Below are 21,838 nucleotides of genomic sequence, written 5' to 3' on the forward strand. Positions count from 1 at the left end.
GCAAACATGCTGAGGGCGCGCTCAGCCCCATCATCCAGATTGTTAATGAAGATGTTAAACGGAATTGGACCCATTATTGATGCTTGGGGTACGCTGCTAGTTACTGGCCTCTAACTAGACTTTGTGCCACAACCTTCTGAACTTGGCTGTTCAGGCAGTTTCAGTCCACCTCACTGTCTGCTCATCTACCCTATGCTTCATCAGCTTTCTCTGATGAGCGTGTTGTGGGAGACAGTGTCAAAAGCCTTACTGACGTCCAGGTAGACAATATCCACTGCTCTCCCCTCATCTGCTAGGCCGGTCATTTCATTGTAGAAGTTTATCAAGATGGTCAAATATGACTTCCCTTTGGTGAAGCTATGCTGATTCTTCCTGATGATTTTCTTGTCCTTTGTGTTTTTGGAAATTGTTCCCAGCATTAGTGGTTTTGTCACCTTCCCAGGGATGGAGGCTGACCATCTTGTGGTTCCCCAGGTCCTCCTGACTCACCATCCCTCTGTTCCTGCCCCAGCCTTGGAACTGGCATTGACACTTTGTGATCATTGATCACAGTAGCCACTCTTATGACTTTGTTTAGGGATTGGTTTTGGTTGGGGTTTTTTGGTGGGTTTGTGGTTTGGGGTTTTTTTTTGCCTTTGGTCTGATTTTGCCAGGTTGACATTCAGATGGATTTTTCCCTGTATCGGCTCCCTGCATCACCACTTTAACAGTAATGCAGGGAGCAGAAGAGAAGGTAGGAGTAGGGCAGAGCAGAGTCAGTAGTTACGCTGTTGTAGAGCCATGACTTCACTTACTGTGCAAGTTCAATCAGTTTTCCATGTGGTGGTTAGAGGTCACACACACATTTCTTCACAAGAAAAAGACATCAGATAGAGAGTATTTTGGCAAGGTATTTTGCATGTAGTGTTTTAATTTCAGCTTGGTGTCAGTAGTCAGGCAGTGATTATTTCTGATGGACAGTGTCCTGGCAGTAAGTGAATTTTAAATTATGCCTTAGAACATTGTTAGACAATCTTGAAAAAAACAAACTCATGTCCAAAATGTCCCATCTTGAATATTGCAAAATTGTCACTCTTATCTAAATTGCCATGCTCTGCATGTGGAGATACCCAGTTTACTGTAGACAGACTACAGCTTGACTCCAAGGTACATGAGTGTATTGCCTCCATATTCTGTCACCTTCACAGCCTTCTGATTTAATTAGGACTTGCCTTCCTAGGTTTTGGAAAGCTGTATGAATTTGCTCCTCTCTCCCTCTGTCCTTCATTGTATCTGCTTATTCAGACCTTGGTGTCTCTGCTTCCTCCCCACACTTCGGAGTGGCTGGGAACAGTTCTTGTACAAACTACCACCTTTATGTTTACAATGCCTGCTTTTTTCTCAGCTTTCTTTGTGTTTAAGTCTCTCACTTGATTCAATTACAGCTTGCTTTCCTCAACTCCTTTCTTCATAATAGTTTCTGAATCATACCTGCTTTTGCATTGGATTTTATATAATGGTTTATTCTTTTCCCTGTTCCGATTGCAGCATTCTTCTTTCCTCATTTCTCGTCACTTACTGTCCTTCTCTCTGTTGCCTTGTCTTAGAAGCTTGATATCCTTTTGTCCCCACTTTTTCTCTCCCACCTAGGCTTCTCATACTTTTCTTTTAATTTTTTAAATTTTTTTTATTTTTGTTTCTGCTTGGAAAAAATATCCTTGCCTTTTGAGACAGAGCAGTACAAAATTTATAATTTGTTCTGTGTGTTTAGGTTTCTTCTGGAAAAAAAAGTTTGTTCAAACTGGGATCATTTATAAATATAATTTGAATGTTTTGTGTGAACAAATTTCAGCTGTGGGAGGCTCACCGTGAGACTTTCTGTGTTATTAATCACATACATTGCATGCTGATGTTCCTGCTTCTTTGCTAAGATTAGAAAAACTTTGTCAAACATCTACTTAGAAAACTGGTTTGCTTGCTTTTCTTGTCTGTCCCCCCCTACACCTCTAGGAGATAAAGCAAAACCATTGCTAAACCCAGTATGTAACTCCTGAACAACAGCAGCAAGAGTAAGCAAAGACTAAGTTTGGCCTTTTCTAAGCACTATCTGCCTGCTAGTGCAACAAGAAAAGGGGGGGAAAAAAAACCAAACCAACAAAACCCTCCAAACAAAATTACGGATTTATACTTGAATTCAAGAACCTGTGTATGTGAAAGCCAGTTGTGCTTTACTCTCGTCACCCTTTTTCAAAGCAGAAGGCTTTTGTCTTACTTGTCAGTCCAGCATTTTTAATGGGAAACTGAGTTTTCATACAGTTCAAAAATGCTTTAATTAAAAGAGAAATTGCAGTACAAAATAGGTATATCCGGTATATATAGTATGTCCTTTATAATGAAAAATGATGCCTCATTATGTTAAAAAAAAAAAACAAAACCAAAACTTGTATTATTTTTAGCTACTTGGGCTCACTGTCCACACAATTATATTTAGCAATACTTCAAAGTCTAAGCAATGTCTTCTAAGACTGTTGTGTAAGTAGATGTGTAAATAACATTTTATTTTCTTTCCAAAATCCAAGTGAATGAAGTCTTAAATTATATTGAGGCTTGTGAAGCATGATTTTTCAGTATTTTCACTGACTTTTTTAATATTCAATTTAAGTAAATAATTGCTGGTTTGTCAATAATGGCAACAGAATGATTTTCCTGTTGGAAGTATTCTTGTTTATGGAGTGAAATAGGTGCAGTGTAACTACAGTAAACACAGTTTCTCATTTAGCGAGAGATAATATTGCATTTAAAATTAGCAGACCAGAATATTCCAGAATGTTTAATGCATAAATTATAAAACTGCTGAGCATAAAGTGTATATTTAGCATCACCTGCATAAAATATTTGCATGAATTCAAAGATATGTTGTGTTTGGTTTTTTTTTTTTTTGGGGGGGGGGGAGTTTGGTTATAAATCCTGCCTTTTTAAAAAATAAGTTTTTTTTTTAATTATTATTCCTGTCAAAATGAAATGGAGACAAATTTCTATTTTGGGGCTGCTTTGGGGGGGGTAAATTACTATTTTCATGATAGAATTGTTAGTCTTACCACTTGAAGTTTTGGTATATGAGATACAGGGTTTGGTGCTATCAAAGATAATATGTGTATTTACCGCATTATTTTTTTGCCTAACTCCTTTGCTTTTGGATATTGTACCACAGAGGTTCATCAGTAATAATTTTGTTCATTATCATTTAAAAAATGGAATTTTGCATGTTATGGTTGTCAGCTTCCTATGTTCTCCATCTCATTTTCTGCTGTTGTAAGCTGTAAGTGGCATATGGGGTTCAAACTGTAGTTCTTATTTCCCAAAACATTGCCAATTAGGATGTTGGCTCTGGGACAGGTGAATATGATACAACTATGAAATGCACTTTTGAACTTCATTGCATATCAGTAAATCTGTATTACTAGCTGTATTTCATGGGTTATAAATCAGTAGCAATACTGAATTTTTCCTGTTTCCTGTGGCTTGAAGCACATTCCAAGTGTTATCATGTGACAGGTTTCTCGCTAGGTCCCATCCATCTTGTAGGAGAGAGTTCTGATTCCAGCAATGGCAAAGATTCTTGACAGCTCAGGTTCTCCGTTAGAAACGCGTAGGCTTTGAATTTCATTCTCACAACATGTTCAGATGGACACTGGGAAGCAACTGACTAAAGCCAAAGATCTGAAAGACAGTTGCCTACATATGGTAGCTTTCCTGACCAAGTATATTAAAATGTAATTTTTATCCTCTGGTTTATGGGACTTCAAAGACTTCACTCACATAGCAAGTCTGTGATGGTCTTATCTCTGAGTCCTGAGATTGCTTCTGATAAAGAAGACTCATAAATAATTTGACACAGTTCCTGACCTTTGAGCAGGCAAAGCCCAGGGGAATGAGATAGTGTGAAGGTTAGTTTGCCTCTCATCCTTTGAGTTGTGATTCATCCATTACTGTTGAGGTCATTGTCAGGACAATATGGAAGACCATATGGTTACTACTGCAGGGCTACCTTGTTGGCAAATAGAGGGTCTCATTGTATTCTGGTTCTGCGTAAACTTTAACCTCTGGAGCCACAATTCAGCAAATAAATAAAACAGTGAAATCCTTGTCTGATTTTTTTTTTTTTCCCCCTACATAGTCACAAATGCAAAGAACTGAGTCAAACACACATTTATCGATACACGTTCCCAGCAGGCTTTCATTTATGTTTAGTGCTGTGGTTTGTGGAAAAAAAACCCTCTCTCCTGTGCAGTTGTTTTCATTCTGAGCTTTTCACAGTATGTAATCAGTGTCTTACTGAGAGCAGTGCAAGGTTAACTTTTTTTTTTAACCACAGGACCTAGAAGTGAAGCAATTTTGAATGTTTGAATACAAAAACTGCGGTGCTGTACTATTGAGTATGTTTATATCCAAGCTAGTTATGACAAAGAAATGAAGCTTGAGTAAATAAAAGCAAGCTATAGAAATATTTTCAGCATTACAGCTAATGAGCACTGCTTTGCTTTAGAGTAGTTCTCCGAACCATATTTAATCTCTGCAGTAAAGTATTGATAATAATGATAATAATTAGTGTAGCATATCTCTTGAAGCACATCATGCTCCACTGTACCATAGTAAGCTGGAAAATGAAATATAAGCCTCATGTTTACATACAAGGTCTTATGGAGGAATTTTGTTAGGATTATACGTCAGGAGTTTGTGTTCCTGCTAATGTCTGTCAGCCTCCCACGTAGTAAGTACGCAAATATACATATAGAATGAGATTTGAATTCGAGGTTCTTTGTGAGGCTTCTCTGAAATATGGCAATACTTTTTAGTATTGCATATATCCTATTCGCAGGAGACATTTGACTCCTCCTTGGGCTTGCAATGACCTGTGACCTAGGTCTACAGCAAAGATGCTGTGCAAGATGCAGGTAACATGGTGTGCACAACAGATTTTTTTTTTTCCGGAGGTTTTTTTTGTGTGCTTGTGAGCTATTTTATTTAATAAGCTTCTGTTTACCCAAGACTGAAACCGATTGAACCTGAAAGCTGCCCAATAGCTATAGGACTATGGTTAACTCTTTGGGGTTTTTTGTACATGTAAAACTACCTGTTTCTATGACATGCTTACTTTTTTGCAGTTCCCATTGTGTACAGGTTGTCAAATAATGAACAGAGAGTTTTTAGAAAATGGTGCTTCTCCAATTTACTGCTACAGTATAGAACTGTGAAAATTAGCTAATGCTGTTGCTCCTCAAGAGTCTTTGGTTAAAGTCCTGGTTGAGTTACTTCTGTTTATTTATCTCATATTAAATTAGTCATGAGTTCTTCTTTCATCCCTAACTTGACATGTGAAAAATAATTGTTTAATAATGTTTCAGAGCCTTGAGAAATTAAGAGCATCTTAGCCAGAGGTTGAGAAGATAGCTGGACTGTCTCCAGAATTCCCAGTCTAATTACTTTCTTCTTGTTGAACTGAAGCGAATTTATCTTTAGAAAATATGAAATGTCAAGCTATGAGTTCCTGTATTAAACATATTTTTCAATTAAAATAACTATGGAAATATGTGCATAGAACTAACTCTTCCTAATTGCATGGTGAGAAAATTAATTTTCATAGAATTACAGGAGAAATATAATAATTAACATTACTCTTTTGACCCAGCTGTTGAGAAAAGAATAATAACCTTTTTAGAGGTGTTTTTAACTTAGCCTTCTAAGCATGACTTGTCTCTGATTTCAACATGCGCTTAATTTTCAAGACCTTATGTGATAGTTAGATTTAAAAAGTAATACTTGTATTATTTTTATTTATTGCCATTTTTTCAGTACTTCACAAGCAAAGGGATTGGAGGAAACGATATTAGGATTTTCAGGTACATCTCGTAACTATTTCTGGCTTATCCCAATTAAAGGGAAGGTATGATGGCAAAGACAGGATTTCAGACATTGTTTCCTTTAAGAAAAGTGTGGGTGTGTTGCCTTCTACAGGCACAAAAAGGCAATCTTGGGAGGAAAAATTTTGGGTTTTATTGACGACTTATAGGAAGATCATAGTATTAAATACTTCACATACTTTGTTAACAGTGGAGCTGCTGATTGACTTTTTTTAACCTGTTGTCACAGGTTCAATTAGTTGATTCCGAGTTGTTATAGGGAGGTGAGGGCTGTGTTAGTCCTTACGCGAGACCTTCTGTGTGCCAGACTGAAAGCCATTCTGTGTGGGTAAGGATGCTGGTTCTAGGTACAAGCCTTCTTCAGTGCCTGAATAAAGAGGTTGGAAGAGAAAGCTCTTATTGTACAGCTAAGGTAAGGGAGGTAGCGTAGGCTGTGGTCGTTGCTACAGCTGAAATACATGTCAGGGATGTAGGAGAGGTAAGTGTGGACGCTGGATGAAGATCTGTATGAAAGGGAGCATCTAGGCAATGGGATGCTATAGCTGCTGGCATCAGCTGAATTGAAGCCAAGGCTGAAGAATTGGCAGTTAATGACTAACATTAGTGTCTGCCTGTTTAACATTTTTTTGCTGGAACTCATGATAGTGAACTTTGTAGTTTAAATAACTATACTGAATAATGCAGTTTTCAATGAAAGTGTGAGATGATGAATGAAAAGAATGACTCTTCAAGTCATTGTTAAGAAATGGTCCTGAAGACTGAGCATGGACATATGTGAGTGTGGAACTCTGCTTAGCTGAAGAATATAAAAAAAGAGCATTGCTGTATGAACTAAGTAAAAACAAAGCAACCCAAATACCTCTAGATGATGGTGGTTACACTGAGCAGCCTTTTATGGAATTGACTGTGGGCTCTGTCATGGAAGTTGTTTGAGTTTTCAAATTAAATTGTTTTCTCATAGGAAGTTAGGAAGCATTAACTATGCTTCCCTCAGTAAATTAAACTTTCCCATTTCTAGATTAGTTCTCCATCGAGGTTGTGCCAGGGAGTTGAAGAGGATTTCAAGGGATTCGAGGGAAAGAGTCACAGTACTTGCCTTTTGTTGTCTGCTGTGCAGGGTTACATCCGGTGTTGGGATCCTAAAGGTGGTTATCTTGTTGGAGGCCGCAGATCCTGAAGCTTTTCTCAGAATCTGTGAAGCTGCCTGTAAAGGGGCCCAACTCTTTGGATTTGCCAACCCTCTTGAGTTGGAGGGAGGACTGCTACATTCAGCAGTAATCTACTGCACTGTTAACCTTGGCAATGGTGTAGTGGCCTTGCCGACAGCAAGTCTGCCAGAAAGGTGGAAATAGGGACACAAATCTCAGAGCATGTCCACAGAGCAGCTCTGCTACGTTTGCCTTCTCAGGTGCATGGTACTCGCCTTCCACTCAACATGGCGTTGATCTGCTTGTGAGAGGTACAGTTGTCCTGCGCGTGCATAGAAGAATTGCTTGTGGGAATAAGTATTACTTCTGGACTGGCTGAGACTGGAGTTTTCTGGAGCGATTCAATGCTTTCTATGGAATGAATAATGAACTACCTCCCACCCAGAAGCTTGTGCTGCGTCCTGTCTTTCTACCTCAGCATGCTGTCCTTGCCAATTTATCTTTATTCATGGTCTGTGGAAAACACTGGTTGAAGGCTAAGTTGGTCTCAGAGCAGCTGGCATAACGATGCCTGGTATTTTTCCTGTTCAGGTTTGCATTTAGAAAACAAGCAAATATTGTTTGGATTAAAGAAAAAGCACAGTTATGTAAAATTTGCTCAGAACTCTGCATCCATCTTTAGTTTAATCATCGAAGAACAAATGGGATTTTCTGTTGGGAAGTAGTTTTATATGTATTTGTGTTACTTGTCCTTGTGCAGTAGTACTGCCAATTATATTTATTAGCCCTAAATATTAAACAGCTGGCAGGATTCCATTGTATATAAATAAGACATTTGAGACCTGGAAGAATGCCATTTCTAATACAGCCAGCTGGTGCTTTTTACAGTTACATTCAGCACAACACTACTGAATTTCACTGTACATTCAGTGTTGTTAATGACAATAGGAGAACGTGGGGTGGTTTGGGATTTCTGTAGGAAATGCCATTGTGTAACAATACATTGTTTTGAAAGACTGACTCTACCAAGGAAATGCTATATTATGCACCTGTTTTGTGCATTTTGGTGTAAATACTTTTGTGTTTATGTGTTTTGCTGGCAAATACAAAGCAACGAAATGCAGAGGCTTTTCAAATGTGAATTTTTAAGTGTTCCTGCGCCACAAATGTTTTTCACTTTCTCTGTTGCGGTGTTTTTTTCCTATTTAAGTAATGCTTTCATGCTTAAAAATTCCTGCTTACTGTTGCTTCTGAAACTGTTTGCTAATGTTTTGCGGGGTTTTTTTTTATGAAGGCACAATCAGCTCCTTGTTAGAGTCCAAGTAATAATTAAAATAATAACGTATCTGCCCACTATTAATTTGTTCCTATTCTATGTATTAGAAAACTGAGGCATAAATGTGGGCAAGGGGTATGTTCAGATTTACCTAACCAGCAAATAGTTTGGAGAACTGGCTTCTTTGCATTCTTGAGTGACTATGCTGTGATCATTTCTTTTTAAAGGTTTGCCATCAGTACTTGTCTGGCTACATCCAGAGTTAGTGCTTTAGGTGAAGCAGAGGATAATGCTGGAAGACCTGATGCTTTTTACTCCTATTATTATTAAATATTAACAGGAGCTTGTTGTTATGAGCCATATAGCTGAAAGGGTTATGTCTAACATGAAGTGTGAAATCATCTCTAATTGTAATTACTGAAGACACAATTTTTCACCAGATTGCCACGTCTACAGCCTTGGGTGAGTTCGATTCTTGGATAAAATTCTGCTTGCTGAAGTACCCATTGTACTAAACAGCTGCTTATTTCCATCTCTGAAACAGCTACACTTAAAGGCTGAATCTTACCTAGTTTGTACAACGCTCATGGGTGAAAGGTGCTTTTATGTGAGTGGTAGTTCAGTACAGATTTGAACCATGGGGACTGTTGTGTGGAGTACTTCCCATAAATCTGCTTAACCTGTGAGATAAATAAGATTGAAACCTGTTTCTCAAGGATACATGTCGCCTAGAGAAAAATAAACCTGTAAATGTTTTGCTTGTGCAAGCTCAGAATGGGCATTTGAATGTTGGATTCAGAAGTCTGTTAGAAAGTCAGATGTTTTCCTCATTGTAGTGACCTTTTTACCTCACTGTGATTTAGAGGATTTTGCTTGAAGAAGGGTGAGAATCAGCTGTCCTTACGAGTCTGATGATGAGGTACTCAGCTGTCTAGCAATTAGAGATGGGGGAAAAAAAGATGACTTGACTTATCTTTCTGCAGTTTGGTTTACTGATTAGTCTAGTATTCCCATGATAAGGTGGTAACTCTTGCTTTTTCAAATACTGTGTGTTTGTGTGTGCTTAGTACCTATAACACAGTTGCACTTATTTTTTTAGCCCCATTGTAATATTTATGTTATTTTACTTCCCAGGTGAAAGTTCTTTAAAAACTAAGAGGCATTAGTGCATCCAACACTTCTGGTGTTTTTGTTTTGAGAGAGGAAGAAGGTCAATGTTTATGTTAAATTACATATGTATTTGTTTTGCCTTGGTGAAATGAGGTTTATTTACTTTGAAAGATATTCAGATAACTGTGGCAATATATATTGTGCTGTAGGTAGCAGAGAATGATGCAGCTGTAGTAGGTAGAGGGAGGAGGTTCTTGTCCTTTTCATCTTCCTCCATGTCTGGTCTTATTTTTCTGACCTGGCTATGATTTTATGGTCACATCATGGGACACGATTTCTCTCCAGTCCCCTGTCAGGTCATGTGCCAGGAACTGCGTGTTCTTGTGGCAAGGATAAGGGTGGGCTTGCTTTTCTTTTTTAAAAAAAAAAAATAAAAGTTTTTCCCTGAGTTTCACTATTTTGGCTTTGCTTATAGTGAAAGAAGAAAATGTGAAAAAACAAAACAGGCAAAAGGTTAGATAATTTTCCAGTAGATCTGGTTGTTTTAGATAATTTGAGGTAAATTTGGAGCTATGTGTTGTATGGCAAAATGCTCTATCTCAGTTTTTGTTGGCCAAATTTAATATCTGGATATTCATAATGAGTGTCTCATTTCACCTGAGCTCTCATCAGGCAAGAAATTAAGATTTTGTCTTGGTTTTAATTCTGAAACTGTTTTGCTAAGTTATAAAGAAAACCCAGCTTTTAGGTTGAGGCTATGATAAGCCATCAGGTGTGTTTTGTCTGCTCGCACAAGTGTGAAGACTTCAGCAGATAACTGAACAGAGAGGGAGAAGAACCCAGTGGTAATACTAAGTGGATCTTAGACTGAATATTGATGCGTAGAATTTTATACCAATACATCCTCCTTTCAACCTTACATTCTCTCTGATATGCTTATATTCTGTCACAGTAGAGCTTTTACATTTAGCAGTTATGACTGGTTGATGTAAAATCATAGACTAGTAAAACAGCATTAGGAGAAAGCGTACCAAAGTCTGTGTCTCGGAAGGGTTTATCTGATAACAACAATAATTTCACTGTGTGTGTTAACTTAATTGGAAAACTCTTGCAATGCAACTTCTTCATCTTTCATTTGCAACTTAGAAAAAACAAAAATAAAAACTAGGGGGAGATCCAGTACCAGCAGGTAATTTCATTGACTTTTAACAGCCAAATGGAGAAGAAAATTTCCGTGGTACTTCCTAAATTTCCTGAACTTCCAAATAGGATTATTTTCTGCCCTCTGATCTCAGCTGATTGGTATTTATGGGCCTTGCTTCAGTGCCTTTGGCGATGTTATGAGGAGAGTGTTTTCATATTGATGAGCTGGTCTAGAATGCATTCTTTTATGATACGGTCATTACAGGGTTTTTGTTAACAGCAAGCTTTCAGAGCTCTTGCATCCTGTTGCTATTTCGTCAAATTTTTATATAGTATGTGGGAAGGTTCCACTTCTCATTTAGATTTGATTATTTTTTTTTTCCTAGTCTCAAGCCATCCTAAAACATGTGCTAATTTTTGTCGGTTGGTTGATTTCCTCCCTCCTCCTCAGAATTTTGCTTGTTGTTTATAAAAATCTCTCTTTGAATACATTTTTACTTTCAAGTAACTGAAAAAATTCTTTTTCTCTGTGTATTGGCTATGAAGTTGAGTAGGATGCTTTAGAATCATGTTCAACATACGTGAAAGCTTGATTCTCCTACTCATTTAAATTTGGCCATATTTAATGTTACAGTAAAAAAGTCAACAGAAGATCTAAGTACTAAAACAAAGGAGCCATTAAAGTGATTCATCTTGTCTTAAATCCTGCAACATGTTTCCCAAATGTGTGCTTCAGCACGATGGAAATGTTTGAAATATGGGACAGTGTGTGATAAAGAAAGAAAGTGTTAGACTGGAAAAAAAAAAGTTTAATTATGATATAATTCCCTACTCTCATACTGAAAGATTTTTAGGTCAAATTCTCTTATGCAATTTTTTTTTTAAAAAACAAAACCACCACAAACAAATAATACAAATGTTATTTAGATAAGCGTCGAATATTCCCATGCCTGAAGCTTTCAATCTTGACCTGTTATGTTGCTCTGGTATAAAGTAGGTCAGATGTTTCATACTTAACATGAATTATATTGTCAGTTAATTAAGATGACAAGCACAAAGTTGTCAGAAGATGACTTGTAGATCTTTTGGGTTCTTTTATAAAGATACAAATGTCTATGGTGGTGATGGTTTGTCTTTTTTGTTGTGGTTTCCCTCTGCCCAGTATTATTTCTTCAGTTTTTAGTCCTTTTTGAAAGTCTTGCTTATCACAAGGCATCTTTCTTAGGAGATTGGGTTTTATTTCAATGTTTCAACTCAGGCTATGCTCATGCTTTTATTAAAGTTAATGGCAAATGTCCCTTGAGAGCAAGATCAAGAATTTTTAGGCAAGTGTCAGATATACACTAAAAGTAAATGAAAGTTTTACATCAGTGAGGATTAATTTTCCACGCTTAAGTAGCAGAGAGCATTGTGTAATGCTAAAGGATGCCTAACTATTACAGCAACAAATATATAAAACACTCTGTTGTGTAATATCAACTTGACAGGGATCTCTTTGGAACTGAATTTCTTTGTTTAAGAACGTTTGTTGGTAGCACTTCCATTTGCCAAAATAAGAAAATTAACTTAATGTTTATATGTTTCTGGCACAAAGAAAAGTAATTCGGGGAAAAAAAATGTTAAATGCTTCTTTTATATGTCAATCTCTTATTTCAAATGGAGCAAACTTTTCACCAGGAATGTCTACTTTATGCGTGTACTCAGGACTTCTACTGAACTGCCAGCTGTAACTTTTTTCCTTTTGTTACAAAATTATTAATTTCATATAAAATTATTCACTGAGGAAAATACTAATTCTAAACAGTATTAGTATAATGTAGAGTAATATCTCAAATGCCCGCTGATCAGCAATCTCAGTACTTTCAGGAATTGAATGTGTATTATGCAGCTTTGGAATATTTCAGCATTTTCCAGGTGCTGCATGAAACCCTCATATGTGTAACTTTAAGTTCATAATAGAACATTTTGATAATTTTGATTTTCTGCTTGCAAATATAGATTTATTTTTTTTAATATCAAAACCTTAGTAGAAATGCATAGTGTCCACGGTAATCTTAGCAGTTTTAAATACTATGCTTGGCCTATATGTGAAGCTATTGCCGCCTTTTTAGCATAATGTCAGGACAAAATGAAAACTACAGAGACATGTATGCGCTTAAGTTGTGTATATACAAGGGAAAGGAAGATCCCACTTAATAGTTGTTGAACTCAGAGGTGCATTTTAACAGTTTCACAGAGGAGCAGAGGTCTCCAAAGGCTTAAGTCCCTACAGGATTTGTGAAAATAAGCAATAGGAGGAGAGGAAGAGGGAGAGAGACACACGTGGCATTAATGCTCCCAATGAGGAGGAGACTTTTTTGCACTCACCTTTTATGAGACATCAGAGTCTATGTTGGAGACCAGGCATGAGACACAGATTTGTAGGAAACTGGGCTTTGTGAATTCTGTTGCTCATGGCATGGCTTGTTTGTTTACCTCTCTTTATTGTGATTGCCTGGCAACCCAAGGGAGGGGGAAGAAAAAGAATAGATTATTAGCCAGTTGGTATTCTGTCAGTGAAATGTTGAAAAGTTGCATGCACTGACTATCTGAAATGTGAGATTCCTATCATTATGATCTTTTTGTTTGGGAAGGGAATTGCTTGAATAAATAGCAGAAGGCGAAAAGTGTGGATACATGGGGATGCATACTTTTCTGTCATTGCTCAGCAAAGCATAATAAAGGTGATGGTTTTTGTTTGGGGTTTTTTTTTTGCCTGGCTGAAAAACTGTACTGAATACTAAGAGCCAGTACATGAGAGCAGGGTTGGTTTTCAGTATTAGAACAAAAAATGTTTTTCAGATAGAATTTGAATGGTAGAGGCCTATGTAAACACCTCACAGTGAAAAGCAATTACACTGGCAAAAAAAAATAAAATTAGTTTAGAAATAAGCAGTGATTTGACTGCTCTGCTCAGCAAGGGTGGGACATCCTAGCACATGAAGATGTTTTTGTGAGGTTTCCAAGTCATTTCACTCAGTTACTATTTTTCTTCTGATTTCTTAGCACTGTATTCCCAGTTTGTGTTCTAGCATGCACAGTGATTATATAGTTTAAGATATGTTCTATCTAGCCACTATTAGAAATATTAATTTATGCTAAAGGATAGTTGGACATTACCTGAAATGATGCTCATACCAAATACATCATCGTACCAAAATTTTTAAAGGAAATTAAAATTGTAAATAAATGTTGTTAGACTGTTGCCTGGCAATGGAGTCTCGGGGATTTAGCTGCCTGGGTTCCATAGGGGCCTTGAAAAATTATCAAACTCCATTTTTAGTAGGAGTTTTATAGTTTAGGAGCTTTATAGCATGTGACATTGAAAGATAAAATGCAGTGTATTGGAATCATACGGTTGCGTATGTGTTGTATTGTAAATCACAAAATAGCCTTCAGTTTCTTAATGTAAACTTAAGATTTCTGATACGAAGGATAAAGAGCCACAAAAACTGAAGTATGCCACAGGACGGATAAAAGAATTGAGGAGATCACTCATGTCCTAGATTCCCACATTGAGAGGGAACTTTTTAGTGGGACTGCTCATGGCATCCTAGGAAATGGCCTACATTCACTTCTGTACATTCCCTTTTGTAAAGAAAATGTAAGAATAAAACCAAAGCCAGAAGTCCAGCACACGCTGCTAGATCTGTTCTGGAAAAGACAATCCTTTTTGTCCCAACTTTGTCAGTCGGTATGACTGGAGCATGAGAGTTAGAAGACCCTCTCACTGGGGATCTCAGAGATTTTTCTGTGCCACTGAAAGAACTCTCTTGTTTCCTGCCGTTAACAGTATCCAAAGAAGTTTTAAAAAATGAATACCAAACAAAAGAACGCTTTCCAAAAGCCAAATTACATACTTGGGGAAGGAGAGGTACTATGGCACTTCTCTCGGACTTGTTTCAAAAGTCTTGAAGGTGCCTGAAGGCATTAGAGTAATATGATACAAGTACTGTGTAATAATACTGATTCAGAACTGGTGATCACACCTCTGCTCCTTCCTTCTTCACAATAGGAACAAATTCCACACCCAAAGCCTCATATGACAATGTCAGATTTCCACCTCCCCCCATCATGCTGTTATAAAATCCTTGACACAATTTTAAAGATATCTGTCATAAAAACATTTGAATTTATCATCCCTCTCGGACTGCTTGGAAGATAGTCATGTTGCTTCATTCTACCAGTATTTAGAACCCGGCTATTAACTTCCAGTCCAGCCATAGCCAGGACTGATAAATATCCATGGAAATAGTTCTGGGAAGCTGAAGCGGGGCGGGGGGAAGCTGAGACTGCAGCAGACTGCACTCAATGCATAAGGTGGATCCATTTCTCCCATCTAGTTGCCTGATATAAGGTAAATATCTGCCTTACATCTGAAGTTTTCTTTTAGTGCATCTCATATCTCTGTTGCGTTGTTCTCTTTGCATTTCACTGTCTCATTTCCATTGTGGCTGAATTTTTCTTTGTGACTTTTCAGTCTCCTATTATTTATTATAGCTACCTGCCTTTTGACTTCTTCAAGCCCTGGCTATCCAGGTTCCTGCACACTGAGTGGTGTTCTTTTTTTTTCTGTACCCTAAGATACAAAGACTCATTTTAATTACAACATAGTAATTCTGGACTCTTCTAGCTGATTTACCTCACGCCTCCTGGCAGATCAGAATTTTTCTCATGTGTTTAAAATATCTTAGATACTTTCTGTTTCTAATTCTTTTCTCATTTCTGTGCATCTGTTTTGTTGTAAGGAATATCTATGTCTTCTGTTATAAGGAATATCTTAGGTTTTTTACAGTCTGCTTTTCTCTAAGATTTGAAAATAAACTTTATCCCCTTATTCCTGTTTATATATCTCTTCCTTTACTTTTTAAGTGCTACCTTGTTGTTCTGTTATTGCAGCTAGCTATTTGCGAATGTAGGTCAGAATGATGCCTGTACAAAGTAAAACTGCACTGAAGACCGTAATACTGGATAGGCTCGGTGGCGATGCCACGCAGGAGGTTTACTTCCTACTGCCACTTAGCCTCTTAATTGCCAGCACGTTTTCATGACTATAGCTCTCTATAAAGCAAAAGTAATACATTCTCAACTACTAAAGCTTTGCTTGCGTATTGATTTTTATCCTCTATGTAATGATAACAGATTTTTAGGGCTGAAAAGAAATGCTGTGAGAAGCATAGTCGTATTTGGGTACCATCTGATACTTTGTTCTAAAAGCAGCAGAGCTCAAGCACAGCATAAAAGGAGGAGGTGGCTCTACAAGAGCAATATCGGGAAAAGACAAGAGATGCTAAGGCAGCACAACTTTGTGTTACAGAGGATGTGCATAGTCTCCCCTTGGTCTGAAGTGGGCGTGATTTTAGCATTTTGCAGCAGCAAAACAATATGGAACTTTTTGATTATGCGTGTTCAGAACAGGTTGGGGCTGAGAAGTCCTTACAAGTGATGCCTCAAAAGTCCTAGATTGTAGGATGCCCCATGAATGTAATATATAAGAATTTACAGTGAAAGACTGCTTGCCTTCATTTGAGCTCCTGAAATCAACACAGAATCAATTGACAATAGTGACTAAATAAGAAAATATTTGATATTTTATTAACCAACATGCATTTTGTTTTATGTTTTTCTCTCCTTAGTTCCATCCCTGGAATAAGAATATCTCTCTTTATTTTTTTGTAAAGTAATTTTGTAACTATTGTAACTTTACAGAGCAAGTTGAACACATGAATTAGAAGTATAGAAATAAGAATTAAAAAACCTACAAATGTAGGTGTTTGAGAAGCCTCACTTAATAGAAAAAACTCATGGGTCATGGAAGTGAAATTGTCTTGATGTTTGTGATAATCTGTTTAGAATTAAGATCACTTGAGGATGGCAATACGATAGCTTACTGAGAAAAGTTGCAATGTGTGAGCAATGCAAGTGTAGTTTGATCATAGTAATTATTGAAGTCACAAATCTACTTGAATCTGGTACGTGTTCTGATTGGACACTCTTCCTGTAGTTTCAGTGACTTTATTTCACCTTAACTCTTTCTAAAATGCTAGCTACAATCTCCATAATTTTATAACAGTTAAAGTATTTTGGTCAAGTTAGCACCTGGTGTGAGACTGGTGCTTCCATTCAGCAATGCTTCAAGGTTAAATGATAGATTCGAAATTTTGTTATTTATGCAAGTGTACTCACATGGACTACAATTGTTTCCACGCAATTTGGTCTTCATTGCGAATTAATGAAGTGATAATTCCACGTTTTAACTTTTAGGTGAAGAACATAGTAGTACTGTGGTACCTTTATCGTGGAATTCATCCATCTACATTCAACTGCCTGTGTAAGGATGTTGGATAAGAAACTTCTGAAAAAAAATTTCAGTGAGACTTGTTCAGAAAAATAACATCTGCTGTGGAGATGTTTTAAATTCTGCAAGTTCCTGGTTTTGTTTCTGTCTCCCACTGGACATGTAAAATATGTTGAACTGATTAGAAATTATATGGAAGAGATAATAAGTAGATCAGTTATGTATCAGTTTGAGCTGCTTTAAATGTCCATAGAATTATAATCTTAGCTAGTTTCATCTAGTTGTTGTAACTGAATTTTTATTTGTCCAGGTAAGACCTGTAGTTAAAAGAGGTACCTCCAGCTTCATGGGAGGCAATTATAGCATCTGAATGGCTTTTTGCGACGGGATTAGATTGTTGGCTCAGGGCTTGGCTGTACTTGTACAAGGACATCTGTCAGAGGAGGGCCCTCCGCGCAGTTTTGGGAACTTGGCAGAGGCTGGGAGCCGGGGCCCAGCTGCCTCTCAGGCAGGCAGGAGCTGGTCCTTGCAGGATGGGCTGCCACGTGGCGCCCAGCTCTGAAGTGGCCATGAGCGCTGGTGCAGTAACTTCGGCTCGGAAGGTCCCTGTACTGCGGGCTCTCTTTGGCAATGGAGCACACTGTGGCTTGCTGTGGCGTTCAGCTGCTGTATACACATCCAAGATTGTGTTGCTAACTCTACTGAACTAGTCAGGAAGAGATAAAACTTGTGTATAGTCAGATCTGTAAAGTGAACTAAAATAAACTTTGTTTCAATTAAAGGAAAAGTATTTATACTGCTTTTATCTACTGGTTTTAATAACATGATTTTAAAATCACATCTTCAGTGGTGTGTGGACAATTTCATTGTGCAGACCAGCTCTTAGTCGTATCAAAACTTCCTTAAGTCAGTGGGTTGGGACTGAGAACTCTCAGATGTTACTCTGATGTGGCCACTTTTTTTTTCCCCCGCTTCTTTCTTTGTGCGTGTGCTGCATGTGTTGTAAAAGCGGGAAACTGTAAAGACAGTTAACGCTTCTGCGCCTCAGTTTCATTGTCAGTACAGTGGGAATAGTACTTTCCTCTCTTAATGGTTGCTCTCCAGTACATTAAAGTCCTTCAGCAAAAGGTGCTTATGTAAAATGAGTAATTGTTAGACTGAGATCTTAAATATAACATTGGTGTGACTTGATTTTTGAGGGAAGATGTTTTTTCTCGTAGTTGCTCTTTGTCTCTCTCCCCCAAGAGAGGCAGTGATTTCTCACAACGTACTTAATTCTGTCTACTTTGCGTCTCCAGTTTTTGCACTATGCAGTAGCTCTGATTGAGGCACTACTGCTCCCCAGCTGCGCCGCACCTGGTTGCGTGGGGCAGCATTTGTGTGTTTTGCAGAGGCTGTGTATGCGGGTGATGGCGAAGCCAGGATTTCTGTAGCTGCTGTATACTCTATTCATTTGCGCTTCATTATCACAGTAAGAGTTTACAGTTTTTGTTTGTGTCATTAACTTTGAAGCATAGAACAGAAGATGATAAGGCTCAGGAGGGTCTTAGCAGTGTGTATAAATGCCTGATGGCAAAGTATAGAGAATAAGGAGCCAGACTCTTCTCTTTGGTGCCCAGGGAAAGGCCAAGAGTCAATGGATACAGAAATACAGGAAATTCCATTTAAACATAAGGACCAACCTTTTCACTCTGAGTACAACCAAGCACTGGCATAGGCTGCCCAGAGAGGCTGTGAAGTCGCCATCCTTGGAGATATTCAAAAGCCTGTCTAGACAGGATCCTGAGCAACCTGCTTTGGCTGACCCTGCATGAGCAGGGGCTTGGGCGAGGAGATCTGGAAGCATTTCTTTGAACTTCAGTGGTGGTGTGATTCTCTAACAGGTATTGTTCATTGTAATGAGCTTTAATTCTAGCACTCTAGTAGTGAGGCTCTTCATTTTGTATTTTAAGACTCGGAATATAAAACAGCTGCAGTTTTTGTGTGGATAAAAGCTGAAGAACGATATCCTTAAAAAACAAAACAAAAAAATTGATCTTAGTCATCCATTCAAGGAGAAAGCAAAGAAGGATGCATCTGAAGACAATTAGTTGTGTATGGTAAATGACTAACGGTAAATATTTACTTTAAATACCCCTGTAGGATCTGTTTTTTCCTGAGATTGGTAAACATTCCTCTCCGGTAAACATGACTTCAGAAATCAGATAGGACTGGTACATGAGTAATGTTTCAAATAGGAAACCCATTCCTTTCTTGTCTGGGTCAAGTAAGTTGTTTGGCTGCTGACTGATGTAAAAACAAATTATGATTCTTTATTCTTCAAAATACATTGTAGCGTCATAGCCTATATAGGCCACAGAAGAATTAAGCAACCAAGATATGGTAAGTTGACGGTAATTTTTAATGACTCTGAAAACTGGGCTAAGCTTGACTGTTTCTCCAGAGGACATATATCCCAAGCAAAATCAATTGTCATGCTTTGAATAAGTTTAAAATTATAACTTTTTTTTATGACTAGGTGGAATTTCAGTGGGAGTTATTGGACTTTGTCAGATTTTAAATCTTGTTTAATCTTTGAAATACAACTTGATTCTAACAGTGAAAACGTGGTGTTGTCCTAGGGAACCTCTTTTGTTTGAGGTGAATGTGATTGTAGTAGAGATGTGTTGGGATCACAGTTGAAAGGACAGCACTGCATACAATTTAAGAAATCACAGGTTTTTAATAATGCCAAACAGCTGTAGCATCTCTTTCATGCCACCTTGAAATAAGCTGGTAAAAACTGACTTCTTAATGGTGAATTCTGTGTTCATTTAAGATGTTTATGTTTTAATACGAAAAAGTAAGTGCAAGTTCGACCAGACTTTGTCTATTTCATAGTGATGTCCAAGCAAAGTGATTTTTGCTTTTCCACAGCTTTTGTCTCTAAATGTGATTTTTATTGGTATAATCATTAATCTTAAAATATTTTTTTTTTCCCCAGTGGGAAGAGATTAGTGGTGTTGATGAGCATTATACTCCAATCAGAACATACCAAGTGTGCAATGTTATGGATCACAGTCAAAACAATTGGCTGCGAACAAACTGGATTCCACGCAATTCAGCTCAGAAGATATATGTGGAACTCAAGTTTACCTTGAGGGACTGTAATAGTATCCCCCTAGTTCTGGGCACTTGCAAAGAGACCTTCAATCTGTATTATATGGAGTCTGATGATGACAATTTGGTAAAGTTCAGAGAGCATCAATTTACAAAGATCGACACCATTGCGGCTGATGAGAGCTTCACCCAAATGGATCTTGGGGACCGAATTCTCAAGCTGAATACAGAAGTCCGTGAGGTGGGGCCTGTCAGCAGGAAAGGCTTTTACTTGGCTTTTCAAGATGTAGGTGCGTGTGTTGCCTTAGTCTCGGTGCGAGTGTACTTCAAAAAGTGCCCTTTCACTGTCAAGAACCTGGCCATGTTTCCAGATACGGTACCCATGGACTCCCAGTCACTGGTGGAGGTGCGGGGTTCTTGTGTCAATCATTCCAAGGAGGAAGAGCCACCCAAGATGTATTGCAGTACAGAAGGAGAATGGCTAGTGCCCATAGGGAAGTGCTTGTGTAATGCTGGCTATGAAGAAAGAGGCTTTGCGTGCCAAGGTAACAATGCCCTCCATGTTCATAGTTCAATTATTAACAGGGGCTTCGCTTTATGTCCCTACTCTGTGTATTGGGTCGTGTTAATTCTCTCCAAATTCTTGAGAGAAATAAATTAAGTTCATAAAATCGCCATGACAATGGGGTTTATTTAATCTGTGTAAATAATGTAATTTGCTAAAAATATTTGAGAAGGGTCAACAATTGATTTTAGTTAATACAGTGTGTAGCAAATCTAGCCTCTCTTACCTCTCTTGGACTTCCTTTCAGTAGATCATAGTTTTCTCAAATGCATTGTTTGTGTTAAAATATTTGGGTTTTGTGATTTTTTTAAATTTTTTTTTAACTTTGTGGCTTGATGTATAATTTTTGCTACTGAGCTGTGTTGATTAATTTGGGCTGGTCAGAAAAAAAAGGGAGCATTGTTTCAGGTAGCATAGTTCCTACAGGCAGATACATTTCAAAAATTAATATTTGAACTTCAAAATTGCATTTTCATGAATACTCATGTATTTAACTCAAAATAACTTTCTCCAAACTTTTGGTTTCTGCAAACTGTGGTTATGTGAATGCTCCCGAGAACAAGGCTACACCAGGGATTTTGACTTTTTCCAGAAATGGACTTTTAAACATTAGAGAAATGCATGTTATATTTACCTAATTTTATTATCAACCAAAATGATGGTGGTCTACATTTTGCTTTTTATAAAAGTATGTTTTGAAGTTTTGCGCTAATTGAATCTTAAACCTCTTTTCACAGAGTGCCTTAAAGGGTACCGGCTGTGGCAAAGGGTCTTCCATTAAATAAATAAGTAAAAGTTTAAAAGTAATATCTAGAAATACCATGGATGGAAGGAGTAATAGCTGAGATATTTACTGTGGGATGTGTGTATGTGTACATGTGTGTATGCATGTATCCGTAAGAATAGAAATTTAAAGTTTTCTGAACCTGGTCTATAGAGCACCTATTCCTTTTTCATTGGTCCTACAGCAATTTTTTTGTTAAACAACTAAGTCCTGGGGAGCTACTAGGAGCCCACCATAGCTGGGTAGCTGTGAAAGCTGTTGCTCTAATTAGGGTGAATTCTTCTCAGAAAATGCTAGTGAGGTGTGGGAGGAAAGGGGTAAGAGTGTGTTTCGTTTGGTTTTGCTTTTAAGTAGATTTTAAATTGGTTTTGCCCTCAAAATGAATAAATTGGGGAGCTGAGTCTTTTGGGTATGCTTTTCTACAGGGAGATACCAATATTAAGAAAAAACAAGTTAAACTCTTCTGTTAAAAGCTG

General features: G+C 37.7%; 1 protein-coding gene across 3 annotated transcripts in view; it reads left to right on the forward strand.

The window, feature by feature from the left end:
* The window catches only part of EPHA3 (EPH receptor A3), a 235,338-nt gene that overhangs the window by 58,595 nt on the left and 154,905 nt on the right, over positions 1–21,838 (forward strand). For all 3 annotated transcript variants that reach the window (XM_054846606.1, XM_054846622.1, XM_054846615.1), the window contains exon 3: positions 19,898–20,558. In XM_054846606.1, coding sequence (XP_054702581.1) covers positions 19,898–20,558 — 661 coding nt within the window. The remainder of the gene's footprint in view (positions 1–19,897; positions 20,559–21,838) is intronic.

This window comes from Grus americana, chromosome 1, assembly GCF_028858705.1.
Source record: "Grus americana isolate bGruAme1 chromosome 1, bGruAme1.mat, whole genome shotgun sequence".
Lineage (NCBI taxonomy): Eukaryota > Metazoa > Chordata > Aves > Gruiformes > Gruidae > Grus > Grus americana.